Below are 18,549 nucleotides of genomic sequence, written 5' to 3' on the forward strand. Positions count from 1 at the left end.
CTGTGTGAGACTCGGGGCTGCCCCATGCCAGACACAGCTGGTTCCAGACGGCTCTGCAATGGCCCCACCGCAGGACACAGTGGAGCCCATCGGGAAAGCTGTTCGCGCCTCTGTGAAAACATATTCAAGAAAAGGCAAAAGGCTGCATGGGCAGTGAAGGAAAAAGTGCGAGGAAAAATCTGTGTGAGCACTCAGGTCAGAGCAGGAGGAGGAGGAGGTGCTCCAGGTGCCAGAACAGAGGTTGCCCTGCAGCCTGCGGAGAGACCATGGTGGGGCAGGTGGCTATTCCCCAAAGAATATTGTGGCCTGTGGAGAGGAGCCTGCACTGGAACAGATTCTCCTGACAGGAACTGTGGCCCATGGAGAGGACCCATGCTGCAGCAGGGGAAAAGTGTGAGGAGGAAGGAGAAACTGTTACGGGCTCACCACAACCCCCATTCCCCATCCCCCTGCACGGCTCTGGGTAAGGGGGAAAGAGGTAGAGGAGTCAGGAATGGAGGAGTGAAGCTGAGCCTAGGAAAAAGTGGTGGGATGAGGTGAGGGGAAGGTGTTGTTTTAATTTATCTTTGTTTCCCTCTATACAAATTACTTTAATTGGCAATAAATTAAATTTTCCCCAAGTCAAGTGTGTTTTGCCTATGACGGTAATTGGTAAAACTCTATCTCGACCCATGAATTTTTCATCTTATTTTTTCCTGCTGTCCTGTTGAGGAGAGGTTGTGAGAGAGCAGCTGGGTGGGGTCTGGCAGGCATCTAGTCAGAGAAGCTCAAGTGCCACGTGGCTGGTTGCCTCTCAATCTCAAACTCCGTGTCTCCATCTCACAGTCCTATGTCTGGGCTAAATGGAAGGGCAAATCACTTGTGCAGAACTGTCTTGCACTCTGTTTTAATTGAGAAGGTCCTCTCAGTACAGTGATGAGAATATACGTCCTCTACTCACTTGGTTAATGAGTAAGAGCTGTTTGGGTGGTGATGTTTGCTTGTGCAGACCAATTTGCAGGCACACTTTTAGGTCTGTTTTCTTGCTAATTTGCCTGCAGATCTTAGCTCATTTTGAAAGACAAGTTTATTTGTGGGTGGGTTGTGAACAGTTCCCAGCTAAATCTATGTAGACCTTTCTGTATAAAACTTTACAGGGGGCTTTTTGCTAACAGGAAAAGAAATAGAAGAATCAGTGAAGGCAGATGAAGCTGCAGATGTCTCTCTACTCTTCAGCTTGGTTCATGAAAGAAGATTGGAAACTGTACATGCGATATTTTGACAGTGTCCTGCAGTTCTGGTGCTGGACCATCTTAAATCACAGTGCTAATGTCTTCTTCAGCTGAGCTTATTATGATCACACTTTAAATCCTGAGAAACAGTGCAGAGTTGTAGGAAACATGGAAAAAAAATGATTGCTCTTCCTCTGGCAACTGTCTATCCATCTCAGAAAAATTTTTGAAACTTCATGAAGAAATTATTTACCCCAACATGTGGGTATTGTTAGCTGTCGTACTTTCTTGCCTTTTGCCAGTACTAAATCTTCTACGTAGAGATTCGTCCTTGTAGTTAAACAACTCGTAAGCATGGCCAGAATATGCACTGCCGCTTTTGTTTGCACCACATCTTCAAAATTCTGCACACTGTCTATCCTAAAACATCAGGAGAAACACTTTTTGCTAATACACCTGGATTTGTGCCGCAGCGATAATCAGCATCCTGTCATTATGAGAGTCTGGTAGGCCAGCACTGTGGTGTCAGGCAAGTTACAGTGTGTTTACCTGGACACACATTAAAGTACTGATTGCAGTGCAAAGGAACCAGTCTGACTGCACTGAAGCAAGCGTCTCCCTTTTAATCCAGTCAGAGCTCATGGACTGAAAAGTCTGGTTCAGCCTCTGAGGCATTCAGAGTGGAGGATGGAAGCAGAGCTAGCTGGAGCAGATCTCTGATGAGAAAGGGTCTGTCTCTTCTCTAGTTGCATTGTGTTTGAACGCTTTAGTTGTGCTGAAGTAGAACAGCCACTTGTACCAGTCAGGCTTATTTACCAGAGGGAAAGGTTATTGTTCCTACTAGGCAACACAAACTACCATCAATCTGGGGCTTCTTTGGGCTCCATTTAAGAGAATAAGCAAACAAATCTTGAATAAACAAGCAAAGTAAAGCCTCTTTTGCATGCCTCCTGTCTTTTTGGTTTAGTATCCAATTGTTGCTGCTGCTAGCTAGGTTGGGCTCTTCTGTGATGACTGATGGATGCAAATACAAATGCAGTTGAAGTTATCCTTAGGAGAGCACAAGAGAAAAGGAAGAGGGGCTGACAGCCTTCAAAGTGACATGCTAAACTCTCCAGCAGCTGGTTCTTGCTATGCAAGTTTTGCCAGTCAAAACTACCTTTTGAAGTCAGTGGTGTTTGGATCTCTCTGTGCTGGGTCTGGAGGCAGGCAGCTTGTCTGCTCTGATGGAAAGGCAAGCACCATCATCCATTAGGCTTAATGATAAGAACCTGTTTGCCGTACTCTCGTTTTATGAGTAGAAACTTTATGGGATGGTCAGAGCTAGCAGTGAGCTAGGCAAATCAAAGGCATCCATCACATGCAAATGTTTGTTAGTCTCTGTAGTGGTACACGAGAGATTGACTTGATCAGCATGATGCCCCATTGACCCTCTCAGCTGAATGTCCAGGTCTTCATTTACAGATAGGTCAACTGTCAGATCCCTTCTCTGCAAGTGTCAAGTTTATCTCCCCAGGTCTGTAGTGAGAGGCCTTAGCTACTCTACTAACATACCCCCGAGCTAAGTAAATAGTACCAGCACTTATATGCATTTGTATACCAGCCGCAGGGAAGATAAATGGCTTATTGTGCTTGTACTGAAGGTCAGTGGGTCAAATACTGAGTAGTGTCTGTCTTGCAATCTGTGCCTAAATTATAGGAAACATTTACATGTGTGCTTAAATCCAACCCCAAACACTAAAGAGCTTAAACACTCTTACACTGAGCACATTCCTGAGTATTTGTACAAATAGGAAAAATACCAAGCGTTGAAAACATACTATTCAAAATGTTTTCATGTCTTGGGTTTGTTGTAGGAAGTTAGCTGAGCTTGCGTGATATTTCTAGCCAAACGAGACGTGAGTAAGGAATATAGCTTACCTGAGGCCAAATCCTGCCTCCCATTAGTCAAGAGTCTGTCTTCAGTGGTCTTGATTTTATTTTTTTGACTGAGTAGGGAATACAATATTAATCCAAAGGTGGTTATGGGGTATTTTAAACTTCTTTAAAATAAGCCCCTCCCTCCCCTTTTTTGATATAGTCTAGTTAAAGCTTTTGTACATGGAGAAATGGGTGGAATAAAATTCTGGCACCAATTAAGATCTTATGTTCTAACCTATAAAAATAAGGTGAAGTATCTGAGCTGGAATGCAAAATCTGGAGAAAGTAGTAAGGTAGTTTCCGGTGCTATTTTTGTATTTCCTGAGGCTTCTGTCATTATGTGTTGCCTTATTACTATTCTTTTATATAAGATATGAAAATAACAGAGGGAAATTGCTTTTCCATTCTATTTCCTGAAGTCTAAAACACACCATTATTTCATCTTGCATTCAGATATCTCTGATATTTAAATGCTGAAGATCCATATTAGTTGGATGCTTCATAATGTATATCCATGTTCCTGAGACTTTGGTTTCTGTTTAGAGTTCCTTTGGAATATTTCTTTCCTTTCCTTTGTTGCGCAGCAACCCTTTTTCTCTTGTTTATTCCAGTTAAAAGTATTTTTCTTTCTGCAACTAGCTTGTGTATTTTTTGTTTTGTTTTTTAATGTTTTTTGTCCTTGAATGCTGAATCTTGCTCAGATTAGTCTGCGATGAATTGGTCAGGTGGTGAAGCCAAATGCAGTGTGGTAGGAGCAAACCTACTGTGGTTTTGCAAGTGTTTTAGCTATGCTGTAGTAGTGGAACTGTTAGAGTGGTAACACAGTAGCTCTTAAAAATTCTTTATTTTATTTAGTGTAGTAGCACAACCCATTTGGGTTTGTTTTGGGTCAGTTTTTTGAAGGGCAAATGTCTAATTTCAGTCACAATTAGTTCCTTCAACTATTACTAGGTCTTGGTATTGTTACTGATCCACTGTGGATGTTTCCTTTGCATTTTAACAGGTGTACAACATGTTTCAACATCAAAGTCTTGGAATTAAAGTCAGCATTCGAGTGACCAAACTAGTCCTGCTCCGCAATCGTCCTGTGAGTTCTAACTCATTTTTACCCTGCTGCTATAATTGTACTGTGGTAGTCTCACAGGCAGAGCAGGATCCTCGTGCTGGGGTGGGGTGGGGGGAAGTGGGGCATGTCTGGCCACATGGTCACAAATCTTAAGTAGTGCCTGCCACACTACACCAGGCAGTATTAAAGGTGGGAAGTATAGGGGGCTGTGGGAGTGAAAGGAGCTACAGTCCTTTTATTTATCCTTCCTGGTAAATCTTTGCCCACTTACAGTTGCAAACCAGTCTCGGGAGTTAACTGTTACAAAGATTAAAATTATATGGCTCTGGTATCGAATATATAACTTCCAGACTTACGAGACTTTTGAATGTAGTGCTGTATTAGAAGCTTATGACTGCTGCCAGCTGATAGTTTGTTCTATAGATCAAATGACAGAAGTCAGTGTGGATTCCAAAGTTCCTAGTTCACCTGCTCAGATGAAGCTGGTTTTGCACTTTTCATTCTATCACATCTATATCTTTGAGCCTCTGATATTTCATCAGAGGCCTAATGCTTTATGTAAAGACTGTGACTGATATTTCTTCTTTTGCATCCCTTTTTTTCCAAAAGGCGAAGTTGTCTATCGGGCATCATGGAGAGAGGTCTCTGGAGAGCTTTTGTCAATGGCAAAATGAAGAATATGGTGGGGCAAAATACCTTGGTAACAACCAGGTTCCTGGCGCGAGGGATGACACCCCTCCTGTGGATGCTGCTGTTTTTGTAACCAGGTATAGTGAGGACTGGTTTATCAGTTTACTTCAACCAATAATGGCCCATAGTCAATGATGGGGTTATCTGGTCTAGCAGTAATCCAAGAAAAAGATCTGTTGATGATGATGATGATGATACATTTGCTATCTACATGCTGTTCAGATGGCTCCGATGACTCAGATGAAAGTGATTTGTCTTGTTTCTGTGTGTACTTAACAAGGTTGTGCAAAAGCATCTCTCCTCCTGAACCAGAGCATTGTCGTAGTCAGTGTACAGGCAAGACATGGCTGTAGCAGAGGTGATACTTTTTTCTCACACCAGCTGGTATAAGTGGAAAAAATAGGTGAGGTTTTGGAGGATAAGCCCTTCTTCCTGGAATAAAGAAGCTGTGGAGTTGAGAACACAGCTGAGAACAAGTGCTCTGTGTGTAATTAGACGTGAATCAACTGAACAGTCGGAGAGGAGAGGCAGTTGGTACCTGCGGAGCAGACAGTGTGCCAGTAGTGGGGAGGTGCTGAGGGAGTTCTCTCCTAAAGAAAGTGAGAGATGAATACCATAAACTAAATTAATTTTCTCTCTCTTTGCCCTACGAAATAACTACTTTAACACCTCTCCTGTATCACAGCTGAGATAGAGGAGGGGTGTCATTCTTAATTTGTATTTATTTGTATTGTCATTCTTAGTTTGTATGTTTGAAAACTGCTACATTTATTTCAGATGTGAAATAATATGTGTATGAATACTTGAGCAAAATTCCTTGCAGCCTGCAGCTCTGTACCTATTGATGTATCAAACACATCAGGGCATGGCCCAGATAAAGTAAGCAAAAAGGGTGTTGTCCCTATTAACCTGTAGTCTTTTTTCCTCTAACTTCACTACCTGAGCTCAACCTCACAATACAATGCAAGTCCCATGTTCCTCGCAGTCACCATAAATTTTGAGTAGCAAATCCGTGGTCTTTTAAGTTGATTGCATACTTTGAGATGTAAATGAAGAATAGAAATGATCTCTGAATAATTAAAGTGAGCACAAAAATATAGTGTAAGATGGATGCTGTATGTGCTAGAAAAACACTGCTTCCTACCCTGTTCTTCCCCAATTTAAGACAGGAAATGTCTGTACTGCAGTTTGATATTACTCACCTCTTTCGCCTTTTTTTCTCTGCCAACAATGTAAGTAGAAATACATGTTTTTGCATAAACTGCCATTCTGATCGTAATAATCTCGTGTTAATAGTCACATTGCAAACTATCCATGGGATTTTGGTAAGCGTTCAGTGAAATAGCTGGTGACCAAAGTTCCTAAGAATGTACCTTCACAGACATGTGTGCAGTTCCCCTAAATCCTTCTCTCTCCTCTGTATTCAGTGTAGTCCAACCAAGCACTTAAGCAGATACTTAACATTTTAGACAGGGTGAATAGTTCCTTTGAAGTCAATGGGCTGCACATCCTGGTTATAGTTAAGCATGTGTTTCATTGGATCACGGCCTAAATAAATAACTAACATTTTTGTTAAACTCATCTGGGCATCCAGTTGTCCTGCATGACAAGTGAGGCATACAGAATCTCTTCTGATGTGCTCTAAGCACGGGGCGGAGGGAATGAGCAGGACATTTCATCTGTGCAGTCTCTCTGCAGTTTATAAAATTGAATGCATAATGTCAGGCTAAATGAGTTGGACTCAGGCATCTGAGGAAGAACTGTAGAAAGAATTTGTAGGAAGAATTGTTCAACAGATTTGCAGGGTTTTGCAGTCAGAATAGCTGGAGAAGTACAGGTTTGGTTGGCTTAGAAACTAGATTCAGATTTTGTGAGAAAGTTCAGGCCAGTTGCTGTGCATTAAGAGCAGAGTTTTTCCTGTTTGATAGGCCAGCAGTGTGTACTTGTAGTCTTTTTCCTTCTTTCTTGCTGTGTCTTGTCATCCTTAACCCATCCTGCGTCTGCTGCATAGAGGATGCTGCATTGCTTGGAAGACTTCTGGCCCAGCAGCCCGATTCCTGCATCAGGGAAATGAGGTTTTCAGCTCTTGGCTTTGGAAGAGTGTGTGTGTGTGTCCCTGGACCCTCCCCAGACTGTACAGATGGACCAGTGGTAGAGGATATGGGAGCAACAGCATGTCCAGCACAAGCAATTGCGCCAGAAAAAGCAGAAGCTGAATTTTCAGCAGCTGCAGCTGCTTTAGGACTAGAAACAGATTCTTTGGGGTCAACCTCTGAAGAAATCCCTCTGGTTCCAATCTGGCTGTGTTCATTTGAAACACCAAGGCACGCTTGCCTTTTGAAACTCCACCTCTAACTGATGTTCCCCATATACTCATTTGTATGCAAAAGTAGATTACCTAGGTGGCAAATATCCCTCCTGTAGGATTTTAATAGTATCCACCTGATTGAGTTCCAGGTAAGAGGCATACTGTGTCTGTGAAATAAGATATATCGTTGTCCAGTTCAGTAAATAAATGAAACAGTGGGAATAATCTGTCATAGCCCTGAAGGTCTGAGTATAGTGTTGTGGTGTCTATAGTCATCAGACTTTTCTTGTTCAAATTCTGTTTTTGAACTTGCAGAAATTCAGATCTCTGGCATCTATGGATAATGCACTTCATATTTTAATGGGCAGCTGACCAGAATAACTTCTGTCTGCAGAATCTGTATCTTAGTGATCTTAGAAGCATGTCTCATTTGAAACACATTCCCCCTCTTGATCTTCTGTCTTCTGCATTCCTTAGGAAATCTTCAGACATTCTGATGTTCTCCTCACCTCCTGGCAGTAGGTGTTTGTGTCACTTATTAGACTATAGGTGATGTGACCGCAGTGTGAAGAATGGCACAACACTGATAGGAACAGAATTCAGAGCTGTCATTAAGCAAAGACTTGGGTTTTTTCCTGACATACTGGTGTAGTTATTCCATTTGCAGACTGCTCCTCCCTTCCACATTTCTTCAGCCTTTTGCCTTCCCATTAAATGGGCAAACGAAGCAATTCCATGTGCATCAAGGAAACTGGGCACATAGTGCTACTAAATGTATATATGGATGTGCAAAGTTTTTTCTGGCAGGTTTTTGCCTGTATCAGTTTCCTCTGTCCTTTAGCTTTATGACCCTGCAGGGTTAAACTGGTCAAAAGATGTCGTTTGAAGGATGCTGGGAAGTGGCCGTTAAACAGAATACTTCTTATTCATGTTGCACAGTTCAACTACTGTCCTTCTTTCTTACAGGAAGGACTTGAATTGCAGAATTTAGCTTAGCACAGTTAGGTATTTTTTTCCAGTTCGTGTGAGCCAGATGGAAGAGTGACTGTAGGAGGAGTTCTGAGCTCTTCTTTTCTGGCTATTTTTGTTGAACAAAACAACTGACTTGTTGTCATTTTTTAGAAGAATTGTTTAAGTCTGCTAATGGAAACACTCTGCACAGTACCACAAGTGATAATGACCGAGAATTTCACAGGTCCCTAGAAGATGAGAACACATGGCCTGCTTGGTTCAGTCAGTGGCTAAAAGTGAAGAGTAAATTTGCTTCACAGCTACAGCGTGTGATTTCAATATATTATCCAAGACTTTGTGTGATAAGGTCAGATCTTGGATTTGAACTGCACCTCCTGGAGTAAGAGTTTTATTCCAACATAGCTCTATAAAAGATTCTGCTAAGAAAACTATGTCTCTGTGATAAGAGACCTCTGCACATGCAATGAATATTAAGATATCTTTTTTATATCCTTGGAGTATCATTATAGAATCATGTCAAGCTCTCACTTCAAAAATATAGATGCAGTCAAGCTCAAAAATGCTCCAGAGAGAGACCTGATACTGAAACCTTTTAAAAAGCAGATCAGTTTCAGTGCCATGATGGGGCCATCTTACCTCACTGGTGTGACTGATCCACAGGTGAGATAGATAGATCTTTCTTAATGGCTTTTCAGTCTTTGGCTCCCCTCTGATTGCCAGGAAAGGACTGTAGGAGTTTCAGTATATAGGTTTTGTGATGGGGTGGCTGCTTGCCTTTGGAAGAAGACTGAGACCCACCAAGCTCACTTGTGACTAAAGGTTTGGCTATGCTTTTCTGTTTGGCCACAGAGTTTTGGGGTAAAATGTTTACAATAGGTCCGGATGATTTAAAGCCCAGCATTTTGGTACAAGATCTTTGAATAGAAGGATGGCGTCTCTTGGACTTGTGTTTATGACAGTTTAAAGGATGAGCTGAGGAGGTTTCGTACTTGCAGGCCCACATGCAGTGAATTGGGCAGCTATGTTCAGTTCTTCTTGCTGACCTGTTTCAAGTCCTTCCCTGACCAGACAGCATCACAGCACTCTCTTTACAGACACGGATTGTTCTACCTCTGTAGGAGAGTCTGCAAGTTGTGCTGGATCGTTTACGAGACGCCTCATTTTATGGCATGGTGGTAGTTTCTCCAGGGAGCTGCCTGAAAGTGCCAGACACCTTTCAGTGTAGAACACAGAGTGCAAGGAGCAGGATTGTTGTGCTTTATTTGCAGAGCTGGCCAGCCCCTGAAGAGAGATGCTTTTCTAGCAATGGCCTCCTGCCATCTACTAATAGTTCAGCTATCTGTTGTCACAAGAAAAGCATCTGTTTGATTTACCAGTTTATATAACATAATAAGTCCTTAAATAAACCTCCGTCAAGTTGGCTCTGGGAACTCAAGCAGACGTGCTTGTGCCAGCTCCGTCAGGAGACTGTCATTAGTCTTCTTTGGAAAGGCTGGAATGCCAAGGTGTCGAGACACAGTGAGGCTGCAGTGAAAAATGAAAGCTGGGGCCGGTGTGTGGTCGTAGCTTCCGATTTTGTTTTGTTTCTATCCGATTTTTTAACACTTCGATGGTTGTTACGGTTTTTCTGCATTGCATGGTTAGTTTTCAATGTCTACTTAACAAGAGCTGGTAATAGCTGTTGTTTCTTTCCTTCCAAGCCCTTGACAACTTGATTTGTGATTTTTCAAAGGTATTTGGTGTGAAGGGTTTGGGTTTATCAGCCAGTCCTGGGCCTTAAATCCCTTTTCCTATAAACTCTAGTTTCATATTTTTCTTCAAGAAAAAAGTATTTTTAATCTTTCTCTATTTTTATCTTAAGTATTTTCTTTTTCTAAGTATTTATCTTTCTCTAAGTATTCTCTAAGTATTACCTTTAGGTATTTTTAATCTTCCCCCTGCCAAACTCTTAAACTCAAAATCCCCCCGGGGACTCAGGCGTTTCAAATGACACACTCCAAATGTGCTAATATGATTCTCTTACTAGCCTCCCCACAGGGTGAGGAAAGCCATAGTGATAGAGATTATGGTTCCTTGGCTTCCCTTGGGTTAAGGAACTTCTGAAATGCTTGAGCACATGTGATGCTTTTCTCCAGCTCCTCTTCATAGTCGATAGCACTGCAAAGCAGGTCTGGTGAAGATAGCTCCTGAAGTTTAGGTCTAAGTGCTTATTGAAATGTATTCAAACCATTAATTTAGTTATAAAATACTTTTTCCTCCCACACTTGTTTTTCTGTCATGAGGAATCTAATTTACAAAATCTTCTCACATGAAGTGTCATGTGAGCAATGTCACCATCACTTAGATGGTGAGCTTCAAGGCTTTTTATTCTCTTTCTGTTTAATACAGCTCCATGGATCCCTCATTGATTTGTGGGTGCCAGTGGCATATGTAGTATCTCTTCCTGCCTTGATGAGATCTGGGGAGACTGGATGAGCTGTGGGGGAGTAATAGAGACCAAATGAAGCCTCTTGAATTGTGTGTTGGATTCAAATCATAAAATGGCAAATCTGACTGTAATAAGTTTAGCTAAGCCAATTCACCTAGCTGTTACCTGGCAAATCCTGAAATTCTTTCTTCTTCCTTGTCAACATCTGTCTTTCTCTACTTAGTCCTGCTTCTTTCTTGTCCTTTTCTATTCCAGTGGAAGAAGAAAAAAACTGAAGAACTGAGAATTTCTGGGTATACATGATCAGTTCTGTGTCTCCAGGCAGTGTCCCCACATATATCCTCCTCCCACTTTTGATGGTGCTGTTGCATCACAGGGTGTCTGCTCCTTTTTGTTACAGTTCTGTGAAAATAAGAGGTTCAGTTTTAATCCAGTTGCTGAAGAAGTCTGACATCATAGAGTGAGGCAGTACTCTTTTACATGCTCAATCTTAAGTCGATTAAATTGGACTGTAGTATATGGAGCTGATTCACATAATTGCTGGTGATCTTGCAGAAGCAATCAATGCTGCTATCTGTGTTGTCATCGTGTAGACTGCACAGCAGTTTTAAAAAAAATGCAAACCTCAACACTCATGATATGTGAGTCATGCATCATTGCTTTTTCCTAGCCTGAAGTCTGGAGGCACAGGATACATTTCACTTCTGTTCTCTTTTTCTTTCTAGGACAGATTTCTGCGTACACAAAGACGAGCCTTGTGACACTGTGGGTAAGTCAAGGAAGAGGGGAGGGTATTTTGATAGCCACCTCTATGCTAAGAGGAGCTTTCTGGGCAAACTTTCATTCTTTGATTTGCTGTAATGTTGCTTTTGCTATTCTGTATACCTTTGTGATGCAAATATAAATTAGTTGAGCAGGGTATGAACTATAAATAAGCCATTAAATATTAACCCATTCTAAGGACTGGAGGTCTCTCAGGTCAGGAAGTAATCTTAAGTATTTCTACTTCTTTGGATGTAGAATTAGATAATTGGAGATAGGAAACTGTCTTTTGGTGTGTCTGTATAATGCTCCTTTCAGTGCTCTCACACCTAAACCAAGAATTTGCTAACTAATGAATGTATTTCCAATTGTAAGAACCTGTGTAACACTCCCAGATCAAACTGGCACTCAGACACCAGAGAAGAATAATACCTCATTGTAGGAAAGCCAAGTTAAATCTTCTTTTCTGCCTCCTACTCCTCCTACTTCCTAACTGCCTTTAATCTTATCCAAACCCTGGATACACAGGGTCCTTACATCCCACACATTAAAACTTTGTTTATTTATTTAACTTAGGTAGCAGTAAGCTTCACTGTATCTGTTCTCCTCGTATCTTTTTTTTAATCACCACAGTAGCAGCAGTGTTTGGAGGCATAGCTCAACATCCTCTCTATGATGATTGCATGACTTTTTTAGACTTGCCTCAAAGTCAAGCGGCCCCTTATCCGACATTCTATGTAAACTTGGAATGGATCCCGATTTTCAGCAGATCTTCCACTCCAGTGTTCAGAGAGACACTCTCAGACTAGGGGTTGCTGCGCTAACAATAGTGGGTGATGAAGAGCATGGGGGGAAAGGGCCTTCAGCAGGAGCTCTGAAACTACCTACGAACGTCTCATCTCAGAATGCAGGTCCTTCCCTCTCTATGCTGTGGAGACTGATCAGGTGAAAGGAGGAAATACAGAGCTGAAAAATACATACATTTTCTTTTCAAACGTAAGCAAAGACCGGCCTCTATGTCCAAGTTTTCTTTCCAGTCGGAATCCCTCACAATGCATTTATTCTGTGTCCAATGGAAAACACGCTTCCACTGAGGAAGGTTTTTATACTGTGTACCTGCATCTGGAGATGGCTGTGGTAAGATACAATAAAGAAGTAAAAAAAAAACCAGAGAAGCTGATGGAAGACACATGCTGACTAAGGTCAGAGCTCTTTCCCTTTTTAAAGACGGTATTGTTGAAGATCTCTATTCAGGGAATTATATTACCATAGACAGCATGACTAAGGAAATATTTTTATGACTTCTTTTCTGTTCTTACAATACCCAAGTACTTTCTTGTGCTGCGACTTGCTGCAGGCTTTGGCTGCGGTGGAGAAAGTGGAAGATCAGAGCAATAAAGATTAAACTCATTTGTTGCTCTTTCCAGCATAGTTTTTCCAAGATATTTAGAAGGTGAATGTTCCTGGGACAAAACCAGCCTGGCCTCTTTGCTCTCTTCAGTCCTACTTTTCCTTCCTTCTCCCCTGACAGTTTCATTACGTGGCAGCAAAGCACTAGCATCTTCACTTATACATTTTCTATGCCCCACTGTTTCTGTTGTCTGAACGCAGAGACAGTGTGCCTTATCCCTGAGTACAGATGAAATCCTCCATCATATGATACCATCTTTTCATAAGTACTGTTGAAATAAGTAAATATTTTGATAACATTGATTTTCAAGCATTATTGCCTGTACCCAAATTGGTGAGTTACTGCAGTCGTTTCAGATCATCTACAATTTAGGCCCTTATCTCTGTGTTGTATATACTGGCAGCATATCTTGAAAGTTTTCTTCAAAACTATAAAACGAGGAACTATTCTGGTAGGGCTGCAATCTGAATGAAGTCTGTCCAAGTTATACCGTACTCTGATATCTCATCTGTCCCTGCCTTGAGAAATACTTCTCATGCTTAGTGGCTGGAGGTAGAGCCTGAAGAAGATAACCAATTCCTCTGGTCATCAGCCTGCAATGGTGATGCAATGGTGCAATATGAAATTGGGTAATGCAGTGGTGCAATATGAAATTGGAATGCTGGATTTCGATGGATTCCTATCCATAAAACAGATATTTCATGTTTCTGATTCCTTATGTGTGTCCTAAACCCATAGGATAGTATCTGATAATTATGGACAATGTCTTATGCCCTGAATATATCATATACTTGTGATTTATATAGAGATCATTGTCTCTGCCTTCTGTGGATGGATATAGCACTGTATTAGCTTCATTCCCCCTTCTCTGCCAAAGGTATTGTATTGGTGATATAACTATGTGATTTTTCTTTACTGATGAAAGTTAGCTCATATGTAATCCATTCATATTACAGATGTTAGACCAGAAGGGAATTTGGCCTTGTTGTGTCATTTGCATATGTGTCACAGCAGAGGAAGAACAAATTAAGGAATGTACTTCCGTGGCATGCAGCTGGGTTGAGAAAGTGGTTATGTCAGTAGTACTAAATTTTAACTGTGTGAAAGATTCTCCAGTTTTCCTCCTTAGTCAGAATAGGGGAAAATAGGTGTCAATTGTAGAAAATTAGGTTTTTATTAGCCACCACTCTGTGCCCTGTATATATACATGGGTTATATAAGTAGCAGTGTAGCATGGCATTTACTTGGGCTTAATACAAGTGCAACAATCAAAGTAGGCTGATGCCCACTGGTATACCATACTGGCTTACGAAGGATTATGTTGATGTTTCGGCCATCTGTATTGTTGCCAGATTCCTATTCCTCACTCCAGCTCCCAGATAGTCCCCTCCAAATCAGCAAGACTGCTTGTGAAAGCAAGAAGCTCGTCCAAAGAATGACATCGCATTTGGTCTTGATGGTGATGCTGAGGTTATAGCACTCCCCAGAGTTCTCTAGAACAGCAACTTGCTTTCATTTCTTGCATTATACTTTGTTTTTATATATGAAGAACATGGTCTCAGCAGATGCATATGTGTTTTTATACCTGCTTATGGATGAAGTTGGCCATTGCAGTTGGAACACCTCTCCTGTGAAGAAAGGCTGAGAGACTTGGGGTTGTTCAGCCTAGAGGAGAGAAGGCTTATAAAAAAGATGGCGGCAGACTTTTTAGCAGGGCCTGTTGCAACAGGACAAGGGGGAATGGCTTTAAACTAAAGGGGGGAAGATTTAGACTAGGTATAAGGAAGAAATTTTTTACGCTGAGGGTGGTGAAGCACTGGCACAGGTTGCCCAGAGAGGTGGTGGATGCCCCATCCCTGGGGGTAATGGTTTTAAACTAAAAGAGGGTAGATTTAGACTCAATATAAGGAAGAAATTTTTTACGCCTGAGGGTGGGAAACACTGGCGCAGGTTGCCCAGAGAGGTGGTGGATGCCCCATGCCTGGGAACATTCAAGGTCAGGTTGGACGGGGCTCTGAGCAACCTGATCTAGTTGAAGATGTCCCTGCTTATTGCAGGGGGGTTGGACTCGATGACCTTTAGAGGTCCCTTCCTCTATGGTTCTATGATTGCAATGTGGTACACTGCCATCCTGTAAAGGAAGAAACATCTTTCTGGTGAGCAGGCACTCTCGTAAACTAGGAGACTGAGACTACTGCTCTATATAAGGCAGAGAATCTGGACTCTAGACTCCTGACTTCTATTCCCAGCTCTGGCATTGACTCACAGTGTGACATTTGGCAAGTCACTTACATTCTGAATGCTTCTGTCTACCTCTATGAAATGAGGATTTTGAGTGCAAAGCTACAGGAGATTGCATGGCTTAAGAAGTTCTCATATAAAGCAGTGTGATGTCCTTGAGCATATGATGCAATACAAGTCCAGAATCTAATGTTGCTTAGTCACGTTTAAGAGACTATAAAGCATCTATTAGATTATATGTACTGAAATAAGAGGACTGAAAGTGCTGGAGGTGATGGGGTTTTTAGTGACAGTGCCTTGATTTTCTTTACACTGTGGGAAATATGGAAGCAAAACCTTCCCTGGTGGAAGTATTGAGGCCCAGCTGTTGTTCGGAAGTGGGATTATGAAGTTTAAATGGCTTATAAGAGGTGTTCATTTGTGCTCAAAAAGATCTATATTGAAAAACCTGTCTGGAATCTTTGCCTGCCATGCAGACACAGAGAGAAAACAGCAGCAGGAGGTTTGTATTTGTATTCTGGCAGGGGCCTCTCACTGAAACCAGTTGCTCTGGGGACTTCGTTCAAATTTTCTTGGCCCAGCTGCCAAGGTAGTGTGGAAGGTTACATAATGGCTGAAACAAGCTCAAAAATGGAGAAAATATGTAGGTATGTCTTTGTGGGGTGATACCCCACTGGCTGCATCAAGAAACAGAACCACATTTGTTTAAGAAATAGTTTGTTAATGCTCATTGTCCCACTTGGTTGTGTAAGTTAGCCCTAAGAACGAACGGATTCAAAAGGAGGTGGACAGAAGGAAAACAATATGCCTGCGTGCAATACATTTGCAACAATTGTGTTTCAACAGCCTCAGTTGCGGGACCTCCGATACACTCTGCAATTTGAGCAGGGAAGGTTCACTTTGTGCGAGACAGCCTTGTCACACACCAGTCAAAAAGTTTGCAGTCTGCTGCTGCTTCAGACTCATCTCTCGTGATGTGACTCTAACCAGATCTGCCGTTTCCTGCAGAAAAATCTTTGTTCCAATTGAGCTGCCTCTAAGCCAGCCAAATTGAGAGTTTAATGTCTAGCTATTAATATCAGGCTGCAGCTTGGAGCCTTGCACGTTGTCAGAATCCAACCTTTCTGTGACATAAGCAGATTGAGAATGCCCCTTTCGTTCAATATTTCCACTGCTGGTGCCAAATAAGCAGCTTTACGGTTAGTTAGGAATGATCCTGCATATTTCAAGGCAAAGCTTGGCCTTGATTCCTCAGTGTACATGTTACCCCAGATCCAAGCTGAAGCTTCCCTGTATTCAGTTAATAATAAAAGTGGGGGCAGTGTGGAATTGGAAAATGGAAAATGAGAATGTGTCTTAAATATCCTTAAATTGCCCTGGTTAAAAACGTCTTTACCTCTGCTGCAGTCACATGTGCTTTTCTGTGGCTTGATGTCGGGGAAAAGAAAGCAGAGTATAGCGTATATACTGCAGATGGGCAGGTTTAGTTGAAGGAATAGCTGCCCGGAGAAAACCGAGCATCAGAGCGAAGGTGATTGAGAAACACAGTTTTCCAGGCTGTTTCCACAAGTGAATCGATGTTTTGTGAAAAACATTCCCATCCCCTAGCTGGCTTTAATTAAAAGGCTCAAAGATAATTTACTGAGAGTCCTGAAGTTTATAAATCCTTCCATAATTTGTGTCCTTTTTCTTGCGTCTTCCAAACACTGATATGTGGATGGGGAAATTGGGTTTTGGTTTTGCCACTGTGCTGCTGGGTGACTGCACAGATGAAATCCTTCTGCTGTACCAGTGTGTTCGTATCTTAGTCTGTTCCTTCTTTCAAAAGTGTGTAGAGAGCTATGGGTGAAAAGTGCTGTCATAGAGAGCTGCATATTATGGTGCTATTAGCCAATTTCCCTCCCCTTGTAGCTACACCCTGCTTTCTTCTTATGAGTTTATCATAGTAAAGTGTTTCCAAATATGCCCAGGTTTTGCAAATGAGACATTTGGTCTATGTCTCCAAGTAGATTTCATCCTTTTTTTTATTCCATGTAAAACACCTGAATAAAGGACTGCGCATTTTTACCTTTTCCTTGGCTGTTTGCTTGTGCAGTCGGGTGGCCTCCTGTCCGCAGCAAGTAACCGTTCTGGATGGTCCTGCCTGTACTGTGTACTGTTCATTTAAACCTTCCTCCCTATGTAATATTGATTCCAGTCCCCTAACAGTGTCACAACAGAGAATTAATCCCCAAGGAAAGGGAAAAGACTAGCTGGTTTTCTGAGAGTGGAAAAGAAAAGGAATTCTCACATTAAAAACATTTTCCATAGTGGTTCGTGTTGAATGTTTCTGTATATTCCAGGGCGGGTTTTTATTTGATGCCAGAATAAATAGAAATACCTGCTGTTTAAAACAATTCATTAGAGAAGCAGTGCCTCGTTTTAGCAAAAGCCTTGCTGGGACTGTCCTTCGGAGCAAAATCAAACACACTTTAATGCATTGAAATGAATATACTGTAGATTAAAATGTCCCTTAAAGAAACACTGTCAAGTTGGTTTGGTGTTTGTAAAAGAAAGGGACCTAGCAGCATTGCAAATTTTTGTCACTTGTGGCTGGGTAGGGCAATGGAGAGTCAGGCTGCTGGCTTTATGAAACCAAAGGGAGCCATGGTACAGTGCAGTGGAAGACTTTCTCCCTTGCCTTTTGGTTGCTAGGAAATAAATGCTCGGCTGCACAACCCAGACAGTGCTATTGGGCATATTCATCACTACCATCTCTCAGGCCCCACCCTACCCACAACGACCTTCCAATTTCTTTTCACCAGCTAGCAATCTCTCCTCTTCCAAATTCCCGCTAAAAATTTGTGTGCCAAGTGAGTGTAATATAAGATTGCATAAATTTTAATAGAAGCACTGGGATGAGCATAGCCACTCAAGTAATTGGGAATTCCTGGTGCCGTAACCCTTGCTCTTCCTCACTTCAGTGTCCTGTGTGCGCTTTTCCTTCTTTCTTGTTTCAGGGACATGGCTTCAGCCAAGCTGCTTCGCATGTGCACAGCTGTTCACAGGCTCACAGCTAAAGACCAGAGGAAAATCTGTCTTACACGGGACTCAGTGAGAGTTTTGTTAGTGATTTCAGTGGGGTCAGGATCCTGGTCCTGTTCTTATATGCTGTCTGAGACATGCAACCCTCCTTTGGGCCTCTGTCAAAAACCTGGCTGAGGTTTTTTCTAGAGAGACTAGTTGGTTTGGGGTACCTGAGACATCTTTGGAAAGCCTGATATCCTCAGGATGGTCCTTTGTACTTTCTGAAAATCAGTTGACCTGTCTATTAAGCTGTCTACCTGAGCATTCAAAATCACTGAAACATTTAAAAATCTTGCAAAGAAACAATAGTCTGTGAGAGCCAGAAAACAAAACCCAGCAGAAACCACAGTGAAGCTGACCAGTCTGCTTTTGGAAAGACAAGTAAAACAGAAAATACAAACAAAGGCCATATATACATAATCTATTCCCCTCCATCCAGTCTGTTAAAAAAAAAAAAAAAAAAAAATAACTGGT

The 18,549-nt window shown here is 41.8% G+C and overlaps 1 protein-coding gene across 1 annotated transcript in view; it reads left to right on the forward strand.

Moving 5' to 3' along the window:
* ADAMTS17 (ADAM metallopeptidase with thrombospondin type 1 motif 17) overlaps positions 1-18,549 on the forward strand; it is a 205,812-nt gene that overhangs the window by 42,461 nt on the left and 144,802 nt on the right. The window contains exon 6 of the mRNA XM_009289472.2: positions 11,321-11,364. Coding sequence (XP_009287747.2) covers positions 11,321-11,364 — 44 coding nt within the window. The remainder of the gene's footprint in view (positions 1-11,320; positions 11,365-18,549) is intronic.

This window comes from Aptenodytes forsteri, unplaced genomic scaffold, assembly GCF_000699145.1.
Source record: "Aptenodytes forsteri isolate BGI_AS27 unplaced genomic scaffold, ASM69914v1 Scaffold605, whole genome shotgun sequence".
NCBI classification, from domain to species: Eukaryota; Metazoa; Chordata; class Aves; order Sphenisciformes; family Spheniscidae; genus Aptenodytes; species Aptenodytes forsteri.